Raw genomic sequence first — 17,079 nt, 5'->3', positions numbered from 1 at the left:
ATTTTACTAAAAAATTTTATTGTTGTTAATAGTATGTTTTTTTCACAAATTCTCATGAACCAGACATTGTATATTTCAATTTTGATTTGTTTTTCATTATCAATTGTCCAAAAATCAGTTGGCGAAAAAATCAATTATTTCGTCTATCCTTTACACTTGACCTCTCCTATGATTGATTTTTTTCCTAATATAAAATATCTTTTCTCAAATTCGCTCCATTTTTTAATGATTTGAGTAGATTTGTTAATTAGATACTTCCAAGCTGAGTTAAACATATCTCTTTATTATCAGATGGGTTTTGTGGAGATTGTAGTAATTTCAATGGTTAAGATCATGAGTCAGTTGAAGCTAGACCACCATGGAAAACCTGGAAACACTGGACGGCCGTTTCGTCCTATTGTGGGACTCCTCAGTAGTGCGCATCCACGACCTCGCCCCCTGCGAAATTCGAACCCAGGACCTACTGGTTTCGCGCGCGAGCACTTAACCACTAGACCACTGAGCCTGCATCCAACAGTGTTTATGTCTAACTTCAACTAATCCACGAAATTGAGTGACACATTCACCATTGTCTTCAGTGAGTTACTATCTCACAACAGACCTGGATGAACTCCACTGGTCGCTACTTCTCACTAGAACTCCAGGATATACCTCGTGAAGCCAGTCACTAGTGAGCATACGAAACGGCTGTCCAGTGCTTCCAGGTTTTCCATGGTGGTCTAGCTTCAACTGACTCATGATCTTAACCATTGAGATATCTCTTTATTGTTGAGTGTATTTCTTCTTTTTTCAGTTTTACTTTGAAATACATTTTTCTAGTATTTAAATGTAAAATCTAGATATATAAGTGAAGAAACGGCATACAAAAAAATAGGATTGATCCGAATTCAATGTGAAATTAACTATATGTTTTTTTTACATCTTGTGATAAATGGTCAGTCAGTCAGTAACAACGTAGAACTTCGTACGTACGTCGGTACATCAGTTCTAAACATAAATGTTAGTCTTTTTTTCAGAAAAATAAAAACAATGATGAAAATCGTATCCTATTTATTGTACTTGTATATATGAAAAATGACGAAATAAGTTTAGGTTAATCATTCTGTGAATCAGTTGAAAATTAACCACTAATCTCTAACAACAATAAGCTATCAGAATCATTTAATAAAATGAATAATATAAAACAAAGAATACTTGTCTACATGATTCGAACTCATTATAAATGCAGGTCATTAGATGTATCTATTAACCTTGAGACATTAATTTTCTTTTTCTAATCCCACTTCTAACATTGGCTATTACTGTATCCTGTAAAGTGATTGAAAAACATAGTGTTTCACTATTGATGAAACTTTATTTAAGTTATCTAAGTGGAAATATTATGTAAATGGTTATTTGAATGTAAGCCATTTATATTTGAAATCTCTTCATCATATGTAATTGTACATACAATTAAAATATATTCTATTTATCTATTTTTAAACAATATATTCATTCATATGTCCTTGGACTTTATTGTCGTTTAGTATAATATCGTCATGCGTACAGGCTTTTTAGCTAATCCGTGTAAGATATTAAAAAAGATATTAAGTAACATTACTCAAAATTGATTACTGTTGAATGAATTCACTCAATCTTTCTTCAAATCTGTAATATCTCATCATCTCATATTTATCTGTACATTAAATAAAACAGATGTATGACCTTTTTGTGTGATGTAAGTCTGAACAGTGTACAGAAACATCGATAATTAGACAGCGATATCAGTCAATCATTTGCAACACAGAAACTGACACATTTTTTCTCATCGATTTAAAATACCAAAGCATATCAGCCCAGCTAGTAGTCTAAACAGTAATAATATTTGTGCTAGTAGGAAGGATGAGATATAGAAGATATGGTTCGAGGAAAAAAAATTGAAATCGTGAAATAATAAAAATGTATAAAAAGTGTTTTAGACATTTAAGATATAAGTAAAGATAAAGACTAAATCTCTTGCGTCGTACACCCCTATAATGTGGTGACCAGTTCTATTTACACATACTTTCAATTAATCTCAAATTATAGCGTTGATATCCATTACTCTGTGTTAAAAAGAGAGTTTCTTTAAAATTGTTATGATTGTTAACTAATTGCATGGTAGAACACTGCATCTTACTAGAATGAACCACTTCATAATCGTTTTACTGAATGTGTTTTCCTCATGGAGTTTTGTTCCTCAACTCGAATGAGTTCATCATTCCAATGATAGTTACATATAATATATACATATATACCATTTTTTCGCATACATTTTAGGCTACATCAGCATTGGATACAACAACAGAACGCAATATTCAAGCTAGTTTAAATCGTATTGCACAAAATCGTACCACTTTAATTGTTGCACATCGTTTATCAACAATAGTTAATGCAAATGAAATTTTAGTTCTACATGAAGGTGAAATTGTTGAACGTGGTACACATTCGGAATTATTATTAAATCCCAAAAGTCGTTATGCTCAATTATGGCGTCAACAAAGTGAAGTACAACAACAATCATCAACATTCCCCTCTACATCATCTTCGTTATTGTTACCAATTATTATTGAAAACACAGAAAATGTGTCCAATCCAATAAATAGAACAAATCAACTTGTTGATGTGTAATATTTTCAATTTAATATTTATATAGGAAGTTAAATCCAATTCTAATATATCTTCATAAAATACTTTGACATCATAAAAATTAGTCATTATTGTGTACGTATATATATAAAGATTAGATAAGCTTTCACTGTTACAGTAACTAGAGAAGAAACATAGTAGTGGTAGTATGTCATCTTTGATATCGTCTACGTCCATTTGTAATGTTTCATTTTTTGTTATTTAGAAAAGCTTTATCTAACTCATCATATATAAATTGTAAGTGCATACACTCATATAACTAGTTACACTGTAATTTCAGTAGATATTTTAACAATTACCTATATATATATAAAGTATATATTTTGTCAAAGTTCCTATGTTTATTGATTGTTCAGTAGTAGTGAATATATATTTCATGACATCTGTAAATGGGAATTTTTTCCACTTTTTATCTATACACTAAGCATACTGTGTCTGCCTTATTATATATATATATATATATATATATATATATATATATATATATATATATATATAGTCGTAATGATAGTCAATAAATTTAGTACTGTTTAGACGGCTAGTCGATATATATATAAGAATAAATTTTAAAAGCATAAATGAAATAAATGGGCATAGGATCTCAATTAAATCGTTGAAGTGAACATACTAATACTGTGACTATAATCGTCATTATGTACAAATTTTACAATTAATTATACATATAAATAAAACCGTTAGAATATTCATGGTTTAGTATAAATCATTACAGTGATATGTTTTGTCATAATTTTCAGTAGTATTAAATGTAAACATTCATTTTATAAGTTTCAGGAAATTTAGAAAAACATTTAAGTAATAAACGCCAAAGGTGTAATGAATTTACATCCAATACATTTCTTTAGTTCACTGTCTTTAAATAAGTCCTATTGAAGATTTATGAGTGACTGGTACTTCTTAGTTTCTCACAACTGTGAAAACATAGTTAATTCTTATTGGAATCTATAAACAAATTCACTTTAGTATTGATATTTTCTGTGACATGAGAATTCAGTGCTCAAAGAACAACTGTCCAAGGCCGATCACACGAGTAATTAATTGCTTTTTGTCGTATTAACTCTAGACTATTCAAGCCTTACTCCCAGGTACAAAGTGATCACACTAATACAGACATAACTCATCTTTATCTGCATCTGAATATTAAATTTTAATATCGTTCCATACGTTTTAGCTTGACATTTCATTTGGTCTTCTCAAAATAAATTACTAAAGTTTAATTTATGCTTTAATGACACCAATATTTTCGTCTCACATATTTTTCACCTTGTTAAGTTTTTCTCGCTGTGCATACCATTTTGAATCGATACAAATCTTTCCTTGCTTGTATATTGTTTCTCACTGGTTACCTTTAAACACAATACATTACTTCTAATGTTTACCAACTTATCATTAAAACTGCATTCTTTTTTTACTGTCTACAATTGATACTGATTAGGAGTCGATACTATTAATTAATCAATGACTTAGTCATGAAAGTCAACGAGTGTATTCATGTTCAATTGAATTTCTGCTAACAATTGAACAAGCTGAGGCGTTAAGTCGCAGTACAAAAGAACTTTGTAAATATTGGAAGGATTTTGACCAGGTTTTGTGCGATGCACTGGATTCAACTTCCGAATGGAATGATGCCGTCCAGCTCTAAGTTTTATGAGGAATAAGATATTTACTAGAAAGTAAAAAAACAACTCGTTTGCAATTACTTGTCATGTTATTGTTGCCTTAACGAAAGTAGGGACTGTTTTATTATTTCCAACGTTTGTTTTCCTTAAATCAGTCTTCGTTAGTTAATCAGAGCAAAAACCAGTCTTTCTAATCCTTATTGGATTCTGTTGATCAAGTTGCAGTTTGACGACTAGTCTAAGTAACTCCACTTTGCGTGCAGATTTTTATGTTAGGTGGTTAGAGGAAGTCAGTAAATAACTCTCAACTGTGGTCTTACGTTAGTCGGTACTCGTCAACAAGGTGGTCTGAATAACTCGGTGGTTACGTTTCAAATGATGTGGCATGACGGCATCGAAGCATTGGCGATGTCAACATCATTTTTTGTTATTGACTGTTGATTGTAAATTTAAGACTTTTTTGAATGCTATGAAATCTTAACAGGGAGCTTTATTGATATCGGCCAAATATATTACACTATTGGATCGCTCGTTTTCTAAAGTAAAATTATTGTTTGGTCCGAAATTTAAATAATATAAACACTAGAACTGTTTATATTTTTCATGTTTCTTAATCCATCAAAGTAAATTACTCCTTTCGTCACGACAACGATAACATGATAAGTAATTTCAAACGAGTTTTTTTTATTTTTTAGTAAATATTTTATTCTTCATAAAACCTAGAGCTGGACGGCATCATTCCATTTGGAACTACAACACCAACCTTATATTTGGCAATTTAATAAATTAGTATTAATACATTTCAAAATCAATACCACTTGGAGTCATGAAGCCCATACCAAGACTTGACCTGTCTTTTCCTGTAGATGGTTCCAGTCAACAAAATCCATATACAACCAACCTATCTTTTCGGTTGCCAAACAGTTTTGTACTTACTCCAGTAGAGTATTTATATCCCTAAAAAATTATTTGAGCCCTTTGTTATACTATTTTTTTCAAACAGCTAATACCTCAATCATAAACGTACCATTAACTCCCACAATCAAGATCCCGTTTTATATAGAATGTCAAGTCTCGAACCTTCAGACAGTCATTTTATAAACTGCTTGCAGCTGATGATTGATTACACTTTTTAAATTTCTGTAAAGGCTTAGATTTCGCCAATATGATATTCAGTGACTGGTTAGAGCTAGTCAATCCCTAAGTACTTTTAAATAAACCTTTTAATGTCCACCCAACTGCACAACTAAAGATCATATTACTTACGCCTGTTACCCCTCGTAAAGGAGCATAGGCCTTCCACCAGTATTCTCCATCGAACTCTATCCTGGGGAATCATTTCCAGTTGCTACTCATCCTTTTCGTGTATGCCCTTTGATGCAGTTTGATGATTTTCTCAATGTATGTTCCATCCAGCTCCAGCGTCTTTTTCTCCTAATTGTCTCTTCAGATGGAGGTTGGTTTGTTCTCTGCCATAGTAGGTTGTTGCTGATGATATCCGACCAACGGTCATTGAGTATCTTACGTAGACAATTGTTTATAAATACCTGTACTTTTTTATGGTTGTAGTAGTTCTCCAAGTTTCAGTTCAGTACAGAACTGTCTTAGCATTCGTACTGAAGATTCTGACTTTGATGCTGGCTGACAGTTGTTCGAGTTTCATATGTTCTTCAGTTGTAGAAATGCTGTCCTTGCTTACTCATCTGCATCGGATTATCCTTATTCGCCGATGATGGATCGACAAAAGTTTGAGAGACTTAACTTACCAATTTAAAAATCTTTAGTCCTATATTATTGAGAGACAATCTGTAAAGCTGAAGTACGTAACCTTTAACGAGAATTTCCGTTCAGTACTTTTACCACTAGCAGTCTAGAAGTTTTTCTATCTGTTTTAACTGATATCATGGGATATACTAACAACGAGTAGAAAATACAGATAAAGTTTTACATCGACTCAAATTAAGCAATATTTTATCCAGACCGAGTTTCATTCACACCATAGATGCATTATCGGTGTCTTTGTATTCCGCCACAAGCTTGAATATCGTAATGCCCACTATGGGTACGGAATTTCCTTTCATCTTGACATTGAAAGTCCTATTAATACACTGAAAGCGTTTTTAAGATGCACTCTATGTAGCGTACATGCATAACATTTGCCAATCATCCCAAATTAAGTTAATTTGGGTACTGTTGTCCAACATATCTCGATATCAATCTAACTCTGTCATGAACAGTATTCTAGAGAGAATTGTGGAGAAATTGCATGCTGGTGATGTAGATCTGTCATCTTAAACAGGAAACTGTCCATGTACTTCCTTTAGGTGACGTACAGTTGAAAAGAAGTAAACGTTCGCGTGCCAGTATAACTGACAAAAGCGATTCTTTATACATTGAGCTTAGTGGTGTTCTAATTTAAGCCATATTTGATGCCCCTGTGATGTTAATCTGGTTTTTAAAAGGTAGTTTACAGTGCCTTGGTGTCAATAAACATAGTTTACCCTTACAAAACCTGATTCCAAGCTGAAGATACTCGATGTCTGTTTATTTGGTAATCGTCGAATTCGTAGCACTAATTATGTATGGTGGCGACCCCAACTGCTTGAAGTAGTTCGAATAGATTATTTGAGTGCTTACATACTACCAAAGCAAGTAGTAATCCATACATCATGTAAAAGAAAACATCACATGAAATAATAATGTTTATATCCAGAACAAGGTGCTCCGTGTGAACTAGTGATCGTAATCATAATTATTTAGAGAAAAAGAAAAAGCAAAAACAGTCAAAACTTGGAAAGGGACAAACAAATATGATTAATAGTAATAACATAAATAATGCCGCTGGAGTGATAAAAAGTGTATAAGTATGAGTGTGTATGTGTTGATTAGTGGCATTCAAAAGTAAGAAATAAAATAATGATGGCGCTAAAAGTGGTGTGCAGAGTAGTAAAAAGTAAGAATAAGCTTAGTAAAAGTTTTAAAGTGTTTCAATATTATGTATAATGTAGGCTACTCAATATTTTTTAAAAAAGACAATCGAAATAACGGTAGATCACTCAACAGCGAGTTAGTTACAATAAAAAAAGTAAAAACAAATTAAGACAAACAACACATTGTCATACATTGATGAGCTATTCAACTTTCCTTCAAGAATAACGAAAGGTATAACAAAAGTACCTACTTACCTAAACTGAATCATATCATGTTGCTTTTTTCTTGTTCAGTTCTTTAATCAGTGTTTATTTAGTTGTGTAGAAAATTTGATCTATATTTCAATATGCGATAAGAAAGTCAAAAAACCCACCAATCACATAACATATTATTTATCCAACTATAACAACTGTAAATTAAAAAGGCAACTGGAATTCATATTCCATATAAAACAAAATTTCAAAATAAAACATTCCATCGAAAATCGAAAAGCTTAACATACAATTGCTTGGAGAAAAAACAAACGGACATTTGATTTTTTCCCTTTGTATTCATACTCATGAATAGATGGGCTTGTGTGTAACAATGGATCAGAAAGAAGAAAACCAACTGCTGTACGTTTATTGCAGCAAGAAAAGGAAATGGCTTTCAGGTTGAAAGCCTAGAGGCACCAGTATTTTAAAAAAAGACTAAAAATTAAGTCTAACTTTCGTCTCCAAAAAAGAAAAATTCACATTACGGCAGGGCCTCCAAACCAATCAGGGTCGGTTTCTTCTAAAGCCATTAAATCGGGACTAAGATAACCAGCACTAACATTTCGTGAAGGTATTGCAGGTGAAGAAATTGAAGCAGCGTGTGTTTGTTGATCTAAAAGTGATGGTCTTAGGATACCTTGGTTATCTTCGTGAAACGGCTTGTATTCTGAAGGTGAAGGATTTAAAAACATATCACCACCCGGACTTAAATAACCACTTGAACTTATACTTCCGACACATGACCTGCGTGGCACCACACTCATTCCAGTGGGCAAAACGGGATTAGATCCCTGTAACTGGTGAGTATTGTCAATATTCTGAACAGATGAAGACACAAGTGTTGGCCCCACAGAATATATATTTCCACAACCCACAAATCCAGTACGACTTGGTGAGCGTATGTTGTGGTATAATTTTACTGGTTGCAGTTCAGAGTACGTTCCAGATGATTGATTATTATTGCCATTATAAATACAATTTGGATCGGAGCAAGTCCCAGGAGGATCACAATCACCCCAGTAAGAGCAACAATCATTGCACACAGAACCTAAATTGACAAGGGGATAAAAAAACTAACAATTATGACAGCATAACTACACAATTACTTTAAAAACAAATGACCTCCTTCCAAATTTTCATCAACTCTATACAGTCAGAAATCCCATCTCATTTTCGTATGGAAATCATATATTAAAACGGTTCACATGCTAGCTCACTTTTTACAAAAGTAATTTCAATCGAAGTAACAGTGATTCCGATTTCGGAACATGTATGTCATTTAGAACAATCATTAAAAAATTTAACTCAATTTTTAAAAGTACTGACATAATTATTATTAATACGTTTCCTAATTCTAAATAGGCACAAAAACAGCTTGTTTTTTGTTGCCTTTCTATCAATGAACCAAATAAGTCATTATTCTTAAATACAGACCCTTATCTCTTAGATAGGATTAATGGAAAACTAGTTACTATAATTGAGAACTAAGGAGATAAGCCTGTAGTGGCAGACAGAAACAGTGTAGACTATAACATTATTAAGACTGTTATGTTTCCATGCAGGGGAAATCAACAATGAAAACATTTATGATTTAGCACTGGTTTGAAAATAAGTAACGTTTACAAACGTTTGTAAAACGTTAATTAGCCTGCTAAAACTTTTATAACCAAGCCTACACGAGATGCAACAGGTAGGCACAAACAATATATGACGTGGTGCAAAAGTGTATCAAAGTCGCCATACGTTATATTAGTACAATGAGATCCGTCAGGAAATGAAAAATCAAATTAATACCAACCACAACTAAGTTTCAGCGCTAAGTAAAGACAGCAGTTATGATCGAGTACATAAAATGATAACTAAACAAACTACTTACCCTTGCAACCAGGTGGAAATGGTCCAAGCATCTCCATCAACGAGTTGGAAGGACTACCACATGTGTTTCCAGATTCTTGAGGATGAGTCTGTAAGGGACCATGGTTCCAACTCCCATGATGAGTTAATGAAGGCATTTCAGGATGCAAAGTGCCCCCCGGATGAACAGTAGGCACATGATAAACTTCTCCTGTATCCATTGGTAAAGGTGGGGTATTTAGCGATTCTATATGAGATGAGAAAATGTACGGGTTGCTGCCTATACCCCTACGCTCTTCAGCTAGTCGGATGACTACTGCAGAAGCATAAGTTGAGATAGCTTCATTCCTAGAGCGAACCAGTTCATCGAACCTTGAGCCTGCTCCAGGTAAGGTAGCTAAAGCCTCAAGGCCATCACGATCCTGTGAAACCTCTGCGAGGACGCCTGCTGAGGCACGCTGGATGGACTCATGAGGCGAATGAAGAAGTTCGACGAATATCGCAAGACCAGAAGAGCCAGATTGAATACTTGGAGTTATACTTAAAGCTGGAGCCTGTACAACAAGAATGAATAAGTATTGAAATATTTTTAAGAGTTAAAGATGACTGAGTGAATGAAAGAGAAAAACAGATGACAAAGCTATACAAAAAGAATTGGTAGCCGATGATCATAAACAAACTAAAGGAAAAGTAAACAGTAAAAAGCAGAAAATGTGAACAACTACTTTAAATAAAATGAACAATGATGAACAGCATACAGTGCGAAGTAAAAACAAGACACTGTATATTAACTAGGAAAACTTACTACACTACATTTAAACGCCCCAGTTTGGACGTTTTTACATTTAACTTCAAAGTGACTTCGAAGTGTTACCGTGGAAGCTCGAGGTAAGCTACATTTTTTAAGGAGTTTAATACATCTAGATGAACTACTAATAACGCATTTTACAAAACTTATAAATGTTTGTATTAACGTAGTGACCACGACAAAGGACAGTGCATTTGTGCTATGAACTGAAGATATTACTAGACTTACAGGACCGAAGGAAGATAGGATCCATTTAGTCCGTGACTTAAAGGTCAGAAAGCCAACACCTAGATTACTGACGCATATGTCCAGGTCATTCGTTGAGTAAAAACTTAGTACGATATTGTACCAATGACTACAATTTCCATGAAACGTTTTTCTTGAAAAAATGTAAGCACGATAGCTCATTTGCAAGTTATTTTGAGTTATTATAAATTCATTTACATTTTATTAACTTCAACATAAACTATCGTTCAATTACAATATCTGGATGCTGTTGTAAACCAACCTTTAGAAGAGCTAGATAAGACCGAGTAGCATGATCTTTCGCTAGCATATGAAGTGCACCACAAATCCCTTCCACAATCTCCTCGAGTCTAACACTTTGCACTACCGTTGAGAATGTTGGATGAGTGGAAGAAACAGAACGCTAAAATATGAATGAAAATTTTTAATAACTTTAACTTGTAATAAGCAAAATTATAATAAGTTTGGCAACTCAAGGATGAAAATGTTATTGATTCAAATGAAATATAAAATAAATTGGTTATAAATTTCCGAATTCATAGACACTAGCATAGACCACTAGAATTAGTGTTGTTATGCGAACAAGCTTACACTGCAAAGGATAAACACACAAGATACCATTGGAAAATAACTCCATTCATATTACATGCCTTCCACTGTTCAGCTCTCCCAACATACGAAACAGCGGAGCAGTAGCACAAACAAATTTGAGTTCAAATCCTTTTCCAATTTCCTACATTGAGAAAACGGGTGACATCACTGGTAGTACATATGACTCACAATCCAGGTGTACCACACAACGTGATACATAAAACCAGGAAGATTCGAAGATTTGTGGTAAAACAACATCAACAGACGTTTGCTACAAGTATATTAAATATCAACAAATATCAGTAGATCAAAGTTTTCAACTGAGTCAAGTGGACAAAGCAAACTACCTGGTCGGGGTCCGCACGGAAACCGTGATCGGTGACTGCAGATTTGAGTGACATCACTCAGTATCGGTTGCGACGGCGCAGATGCATTCAGTCTTTATTCATCTTTCTCTCGATCTAGAATTCCAGTATAGCTTCATGCATACTTTTCCACTGTCTTTACGAAACATATACTCAATATTCAGTTCGTCCCACTACCACTGCTGCCAAATTATTCCTCTCTTTTGCTATTCATCTCGTCGTACTAATGTAGTATGGTAATTTGAGACAACTCCCATCTGTTCCAGGCTCTATATTTACGACGACTAACCGACTGAATTATAGAAGGGGATTTTGATGTCCAAGTAGGTAGTCTAAACAAAAATAAAACTGTTGAAGATACTTTATCCCCGAGTAAAACGTATAAGCAGAGAAATTATGATTTCCTGTATCGATTAAAGTGATTTTCATTCAGCGAACTTTCAAAACATTTTCCGTCATATTAAATTATTCAGAGTTAACTATATTCGTTGACTCCCAGTGTAATTTCAGTTGTAATTTCTCTGAAGAAGTGACTTACACTAAGTCACGAAACGTCAGAAAATCCAATTTTCTACTCATTGGGATATTACAAATATATTATTTTTATTCAGTTGTAATTGTTTATTGGATTGCCTATCTATTTCCATTTGCATTGATTGTGTCAGTGTGATTTTGTGTCATTAGCAATAATTGGGTTGATAAGGAATTTCAATCATTGAATTGATATGTAACTGGACTAACATGAGTGCGATTTCAATTACTTATGTGGTATAGATCAACAAAGCTTCAGTATAAACTGGACTGTTCCTCTAATTAGTGGGCAGGGAAGAAGAGGACAGCAGAAGTCTTCTCCACGCACTAAAGTTGGGGTTATGAAGTAAGTAGCTAGTGTATGAACGTATCATAAAAACTTAGACCAATCTAGAGACGTTTGAGTACAGAGAAGAAATAACAATGACCATTTTGCTGCGACTATGTTCAGATAACCATCTATTTCTAGAAAATACCAAAATTAGTCTCACGTGACAAATATCAAAATCGACGGACGCGAATAGGCCATATCACCACCAACCATCGTTAGAGAAGCCCGATACACTGCTGCTGCTCGTTTTTAGAGCACATCATTAGACTCTGATCATACTCTAGTGAGAACACGTATCTGTCTGTCTTACGGTAATATATATCGGTGACTTAAAAAAGCTAGCAAATACAATTAAGTTTCGGTGTCATTTACTGAAACAGACAAATACCCCGGGACTCATCCCAGCAACGAACACGATGAAAAGAGATGGCTTAGACTGACAAAAAGTCTACTCAATCACTATCAGTATTAGTGGGAGGCGAAATCAAGGGACAGAAAAGGCCGTGGCGATAGGTAATAATAAACATTTCAGAATTATCAAAAAGGAAAGTAGTACAGTTAGATTACCGAAATTATGACCCACTCTAAGCACAAACCGTAAGAGTGGGGGGTGAAACACTTTTAATTACAATTTAACAAATTCGCAGTTACCCTCCAGTTGCCTACCGATAAAAAACAGCCTGGATGGGATACTAACATAAGTCTCTCGACTATCAATGTATTTGAAACAACCATAGCTAATCTAAAGCAAAGGATAACGATGAACCCCGATAGGCTAATCCTGGAGATTTCTTTGGATGGTGGTCCAGTTTTAGATGTTAGATTGCCTAGGACATAAGCTGCAGTTTCGGAACTGGACGTTATCCTAATTGGCTGGTCTCGAGGGCTGTCCAAGTTTTTGGAAGATTAAAATCTTCTTGCGACAGCCACAGAATAAGCTTGGCTAATATGGTGCACAAAATAATGTTTTCAGTGATTATCAAAACTTCAGAAAAGCCTGTGAACAGCGAATCTGAGAGAAACGAACCTAGTACCAGACCTGGAAGTGGGAGTACCGGTCAAATACTAATCCTTTCAGGTTCTCGAGCATGGACGTGCCTACCGACACTGAACTTTTGACTTTAATGTGGTATTCATCCGCAATACTTGACAGGTTTAACAGCAGCATTTATGGTTGAAGGTATACACCAAAGTACATAAAACTTGTAGAGGTTCTTTATTCGAAGACAACTAGTTGAATCAGAGCTTATGGCCAAATGTCATCAAAAATAATGATACCAAGTGATGTTCGTTAGGGTTTCCAGATTTCCCTATTTTTACTCTGTCATACATGCTTCTTTAGGGATAACGCTTCTGTCATCTGACTTTCCAAGGACTTATCACCTACCAGAAAGTCTACTTATTAACTTGAAATATGGAGGTGTTCGATGAAAACACTGACGAGATCTAGTATTCTGATCACCTGAAGCAACAATGTAACAGTGTTTTAGATCCATTTCTCTCTCTCTCTCTCTCTCGATCAAAAATATTGTTTGGGAACTGGTCCGCAGTAACAATATCCAGTGAAGTAGTTGCGCACATAGACCACTTCAATCATCTTGGAAGTCTCATCAGTCCTCGTGGGTTTGCATCGGAAGAAATATCAGTACGGATCTAGAAGGCTCACTTGGATTCTGATAACTTCCATCACCTATGGATCAGGTGACATGTCTATCTGCCAATCGGATGAGTATACTGTCCAGCAATTTACTCCGTCCTAATTTACGACCGAAACATGGCTCTCAGAGACAACGGGAATTAGTGTTCGAACATACGTGTCTTCTAAACATTGCTTGCATATGTTTTGACCACCAAGTGATCAATCCTGGTGTTAAATGTAGGGTACTGAGTAGACATGGGGTTTTGAATCTTCGTCGACTAAGCTGGTCGGAACACATGCTGCTTATGCCCAACAACTGGCTACCTCGTTACGACACGTGATGTTGGTCGATGTAGGAATAGGTTGGGAGAGTGGTAGGAGTGGTCAAACTAAGACCGAATAAATCTATCGAGTCGTCAACCATTAGATGTAGCCGTCATACAATTAATTTTTTCCTGAAAGCCAAGCACATACATTTGTACGTGACAAATGAGATACACATACAACTACTAGTGGGTGTCCACAACCATAAAAAAACACCAGAACATTTATTTGTGACTTCTCGAAGTCCTCACAAAATATCTGCTCCACAGATACCACAAACTGTTAAAATAATAATTAAACCTCATATTGATCACAACCAATACTTTAAATGAACTACAAGTCCTAGCAAATTAGTCCTCTTGTTGAGATTTTATACAAGGACAAAAAGCTTTGTTGAGTGAAGTGAAATCACTTCATTTGCTCTAAATCTACAGACACCACCACAAAACTGTTTTATAAATCTGACTATGTGTGAAGCACAAATTCTTGTTGACATTTAATAAGTTGAGGATTGAGGGGACACCAAATGAAATGAATTCACCTTTCCCCATAGTTTATTGTTCTCATTTTAGAAAACCTTAGGGTCATATTTATTATACTCCCAGGATATTAATAAATAAACAGAGGCACTCACTCTAATTATTTCATATTGCGCTGCATAAAGTAGTAAAAACAAACCGGTGACAAGCCCACATTCACGCATACCATAATGGCTATCTAAGGTGACAGACAGATTGCGCAAAAGGCCAACCATAGCTTTAACAAGCATCCACGATACCACCGGATTCTGAGGATGTTGACAGACTAAACCAAGATCAGGACAAATACCAGCAGTTGCTGCATGCAAAACTCGAGCGATAATCGGCAAACCGTTGAGTTCATGAACCAAGGCATGTCTTGCTGTTTCTTCCTCTTCATGACGACTTGTTAAATGCCTTAAAGCGCACATACATGGTTCTAGGATATCTTCTTTGACAGCAGGTTGACTGACCGCACGCAAAAGCGCCTCCACGCCACCCATCTGCAAAATTACGTTTAGATTTATTGTAAGACCTTACCTTAAAAACGATAAATTTATTTGCGTGGTTATTGCACGTTAGATTGGAGAGGATTCCCGCTGCGCATGTAATCATACTGCTATCACCACAATCCAATAAACGGACCAATGAGTGCAACAAAGGCTGGAGATTATCCATTTTTGTCGCAGCATCGGATAAATTGCGAAGTGCCCAAAGGCAGTTTAATACCAACCGGTGACTTGAACTATGTAAGTGCTTTGCTAAAGCGTCCATTCCTCCAGCAACAATAATAGCCGGCTTGTTACTAGCACACACGCTTAACACTTTGAGAACTCGAGCCGTGGTCCAAAGTAACTTTTCATACTGATATGTTCTTAATATCCGAACCAGTTCAATGGGCCCCCCGCTGCAAAGAATTTGCAGTTTACTTTCCTGATGACCATAAGCCAGTATTTGTAGACAATCAGTACATATGGTGAGAAACTTAATGTTATTTTTCCGCAATAAAGCAGTCATCTTTTGTAAACACCCACTCTGTCTTACAACGGCTTTCGCTCCATCTTGATGAAGTAGAAGATTGTGTAACGTCGTTATTGCATAGAACAAAACTGATTCTACAGGTGAATTCAAAAGCTTAACAAGAGAGGGGATACATTGTGCGGCAAATATTGCCTAAAGATCGAGTCAGAAATACAAAGCACTTACCTTGAGCCCAGGTTGCATCTGCGAAATGTTATATAATGTACCAGCAAGAAAACGAACTGTTTCTGGATCTTCTGTTCGATCCAGAGCAGATATTATACAGTCTATCATGTCTCTCGACTTTATAAGGGCATCGATAGCTTCTGACTTGCTCAATTGGAAAACCATCATTGATGACTGGTAAATAATAACCTGGTCATCTTCATCTTTGATCAGTTTGACAAGCTCTGGTATGGCTCCTGCAGCCTCATCGGTATCAATTTCTGGTAGCTTGTTTCCTCGTAGATCAACGTTACTTGCAGAGTGGGAGCCGCCAACATCACTTAAGGAGTCAACGCCTAGAATGCTACTTGTACTAGGTGTAGCTGGAGACAAAAGACAAGAGTCCGACGGGTTAACAGAAAGTGGAAAAGATGACCAATGAGGTAAATGACCCGGTTTTTGAGTTAAATAACGATCGTCTGCTTCAGCGTCATCACATTCTACCTTGCTACTGATACTTGGTGTATGAGTCCCAACAGCGCTGTGAATGCCAGAATCTGAGAGATAATTAGTTTGCTGCCACATCTTGACTCGGTGACATTTATCGACCATCTGCGTAGGAACACTATCCGCATCTACAACCTGATTCATAGTTAACCCTTGACTGCCACCTAAATTGCAGGTCTGCGCATCTTGGAGTAAGCGCGTGCTAACAGAATCCATATTTATAATGCATTCATGCAACGAAAACGCCTAAAGTACGAACTCGAAAAAGTAGACACAACATCCGAAAGATGCGCCTTTAGTTTCAGTTTCAGTTTGGGAAGGACAGTACGCTTGATGGCCTATGTTAGTCCTGGCATCTTTTGGGATAGATTCGAGACTCGTCTTCAACTTTTTTTGAGAAATTGACAGCTTGTGTCCTAATAGTTTTATTGACGTTACTTCGATAAAATATAGGGAAAAGTAGTTCAGTTAACACCAAAGTGATAAGGAGTAATCCTTAGAGGGATTTCTTCCAGTTCATACAGAATTGAGGTTATAATCAAATCTTCTATCAAAAGACTTGGCAGACAATGTCATCACCGTAGCAGTTCATAGGGGTTTCTATAACTCACTTACTCGTACTGTAGGGCAAGTGAAATGTCACTAAGCCCTAGCCAGATCATCCGGCAGTTGGAACACTGAATGTCGAACA

General features: G+C 35.6%; 2 protein-coding genes across 4 annotated transcripts in view; one reads left to right on the top strand and one right to left on the bottom strand.

The window, feature by feature from the left end:
• Positions 1-3,057, top strand: part of HMT-1_1 (Homocysteine S-methyltransferase 1) — a 29,954-nt gene extending 26,897 nt beyond the window's left edge. For both annotated transcript variants that reach the window (XM_051213633.1, XM_051213634.1), the window contains one exon: positions 2,299-3,057. In XM_051213633.1, the coding sequence (XP_051069624.1) occupies positions 2,299-2,649 (351 nt within the window). In that variant the 3' untranslated portion in view covers positions 2,650-3,057. The remainder of the gene's footprint in view (positions 1-2,298) is intronic.
• Positions 3,058-3,224: 167 nt separating this feature from the next.
• CTNNB1_1 (Catenin beta-1) lies at positions 3,225-16,682 on the bottom strand (the record flags this gene model as incomplete). 2 transcript variants are annotated; one of them, XM_012939139.3, is made up of 6 exons in its annotated part: positions 3,225-8,537; positions 9,366-9,897; positions 10,660-10,800; positions 14,813-15,199; positions 15,237-15,869; positions 15,903-16,604. In XM_012939139.3, 6 exons carry the CDS (start codon positions 16,602-16,604, stop codon positions 7,966-7,968), a joined length of 2,967 nt encoding a protein of 988 aa, XP_012794593.1. In that variant the 3' UTR covers positions 3,225-7,965. The 2 variants fall into 2 exon arrangements, with proteins under 2 accessions (XP_012794593.1, XP_051069622.1); XM_051213632.1 differs by having other exon boundaries at positions 3,225-9,897; positions 10,660-15,199; positions 15,903-16,682.
• Between the last annotated feature and the right edge of the window lie 397 nt (positions 16,683-17,079).

The sequence above is a fragment of the Schistosoma haematobium genome, chromosome 3 (genome assembly GCF_000699445.3).
Source record: "Schistosoma haematobium chromosome 3, whole genome shotgun sequence".
Classification (NCBI taxonomy): Eukaryota; Metazoa; Platyhelminthes; class Trematoda; order Strigeidida; family Schistosomatidae; genus Schistosoma; species Schistosoma haematobium.
The sequence above is the reverse complement of the archived record's forward strand: the minus strand, read 5'-3'. Positions and strand labels throughout refer to the sequence as shown.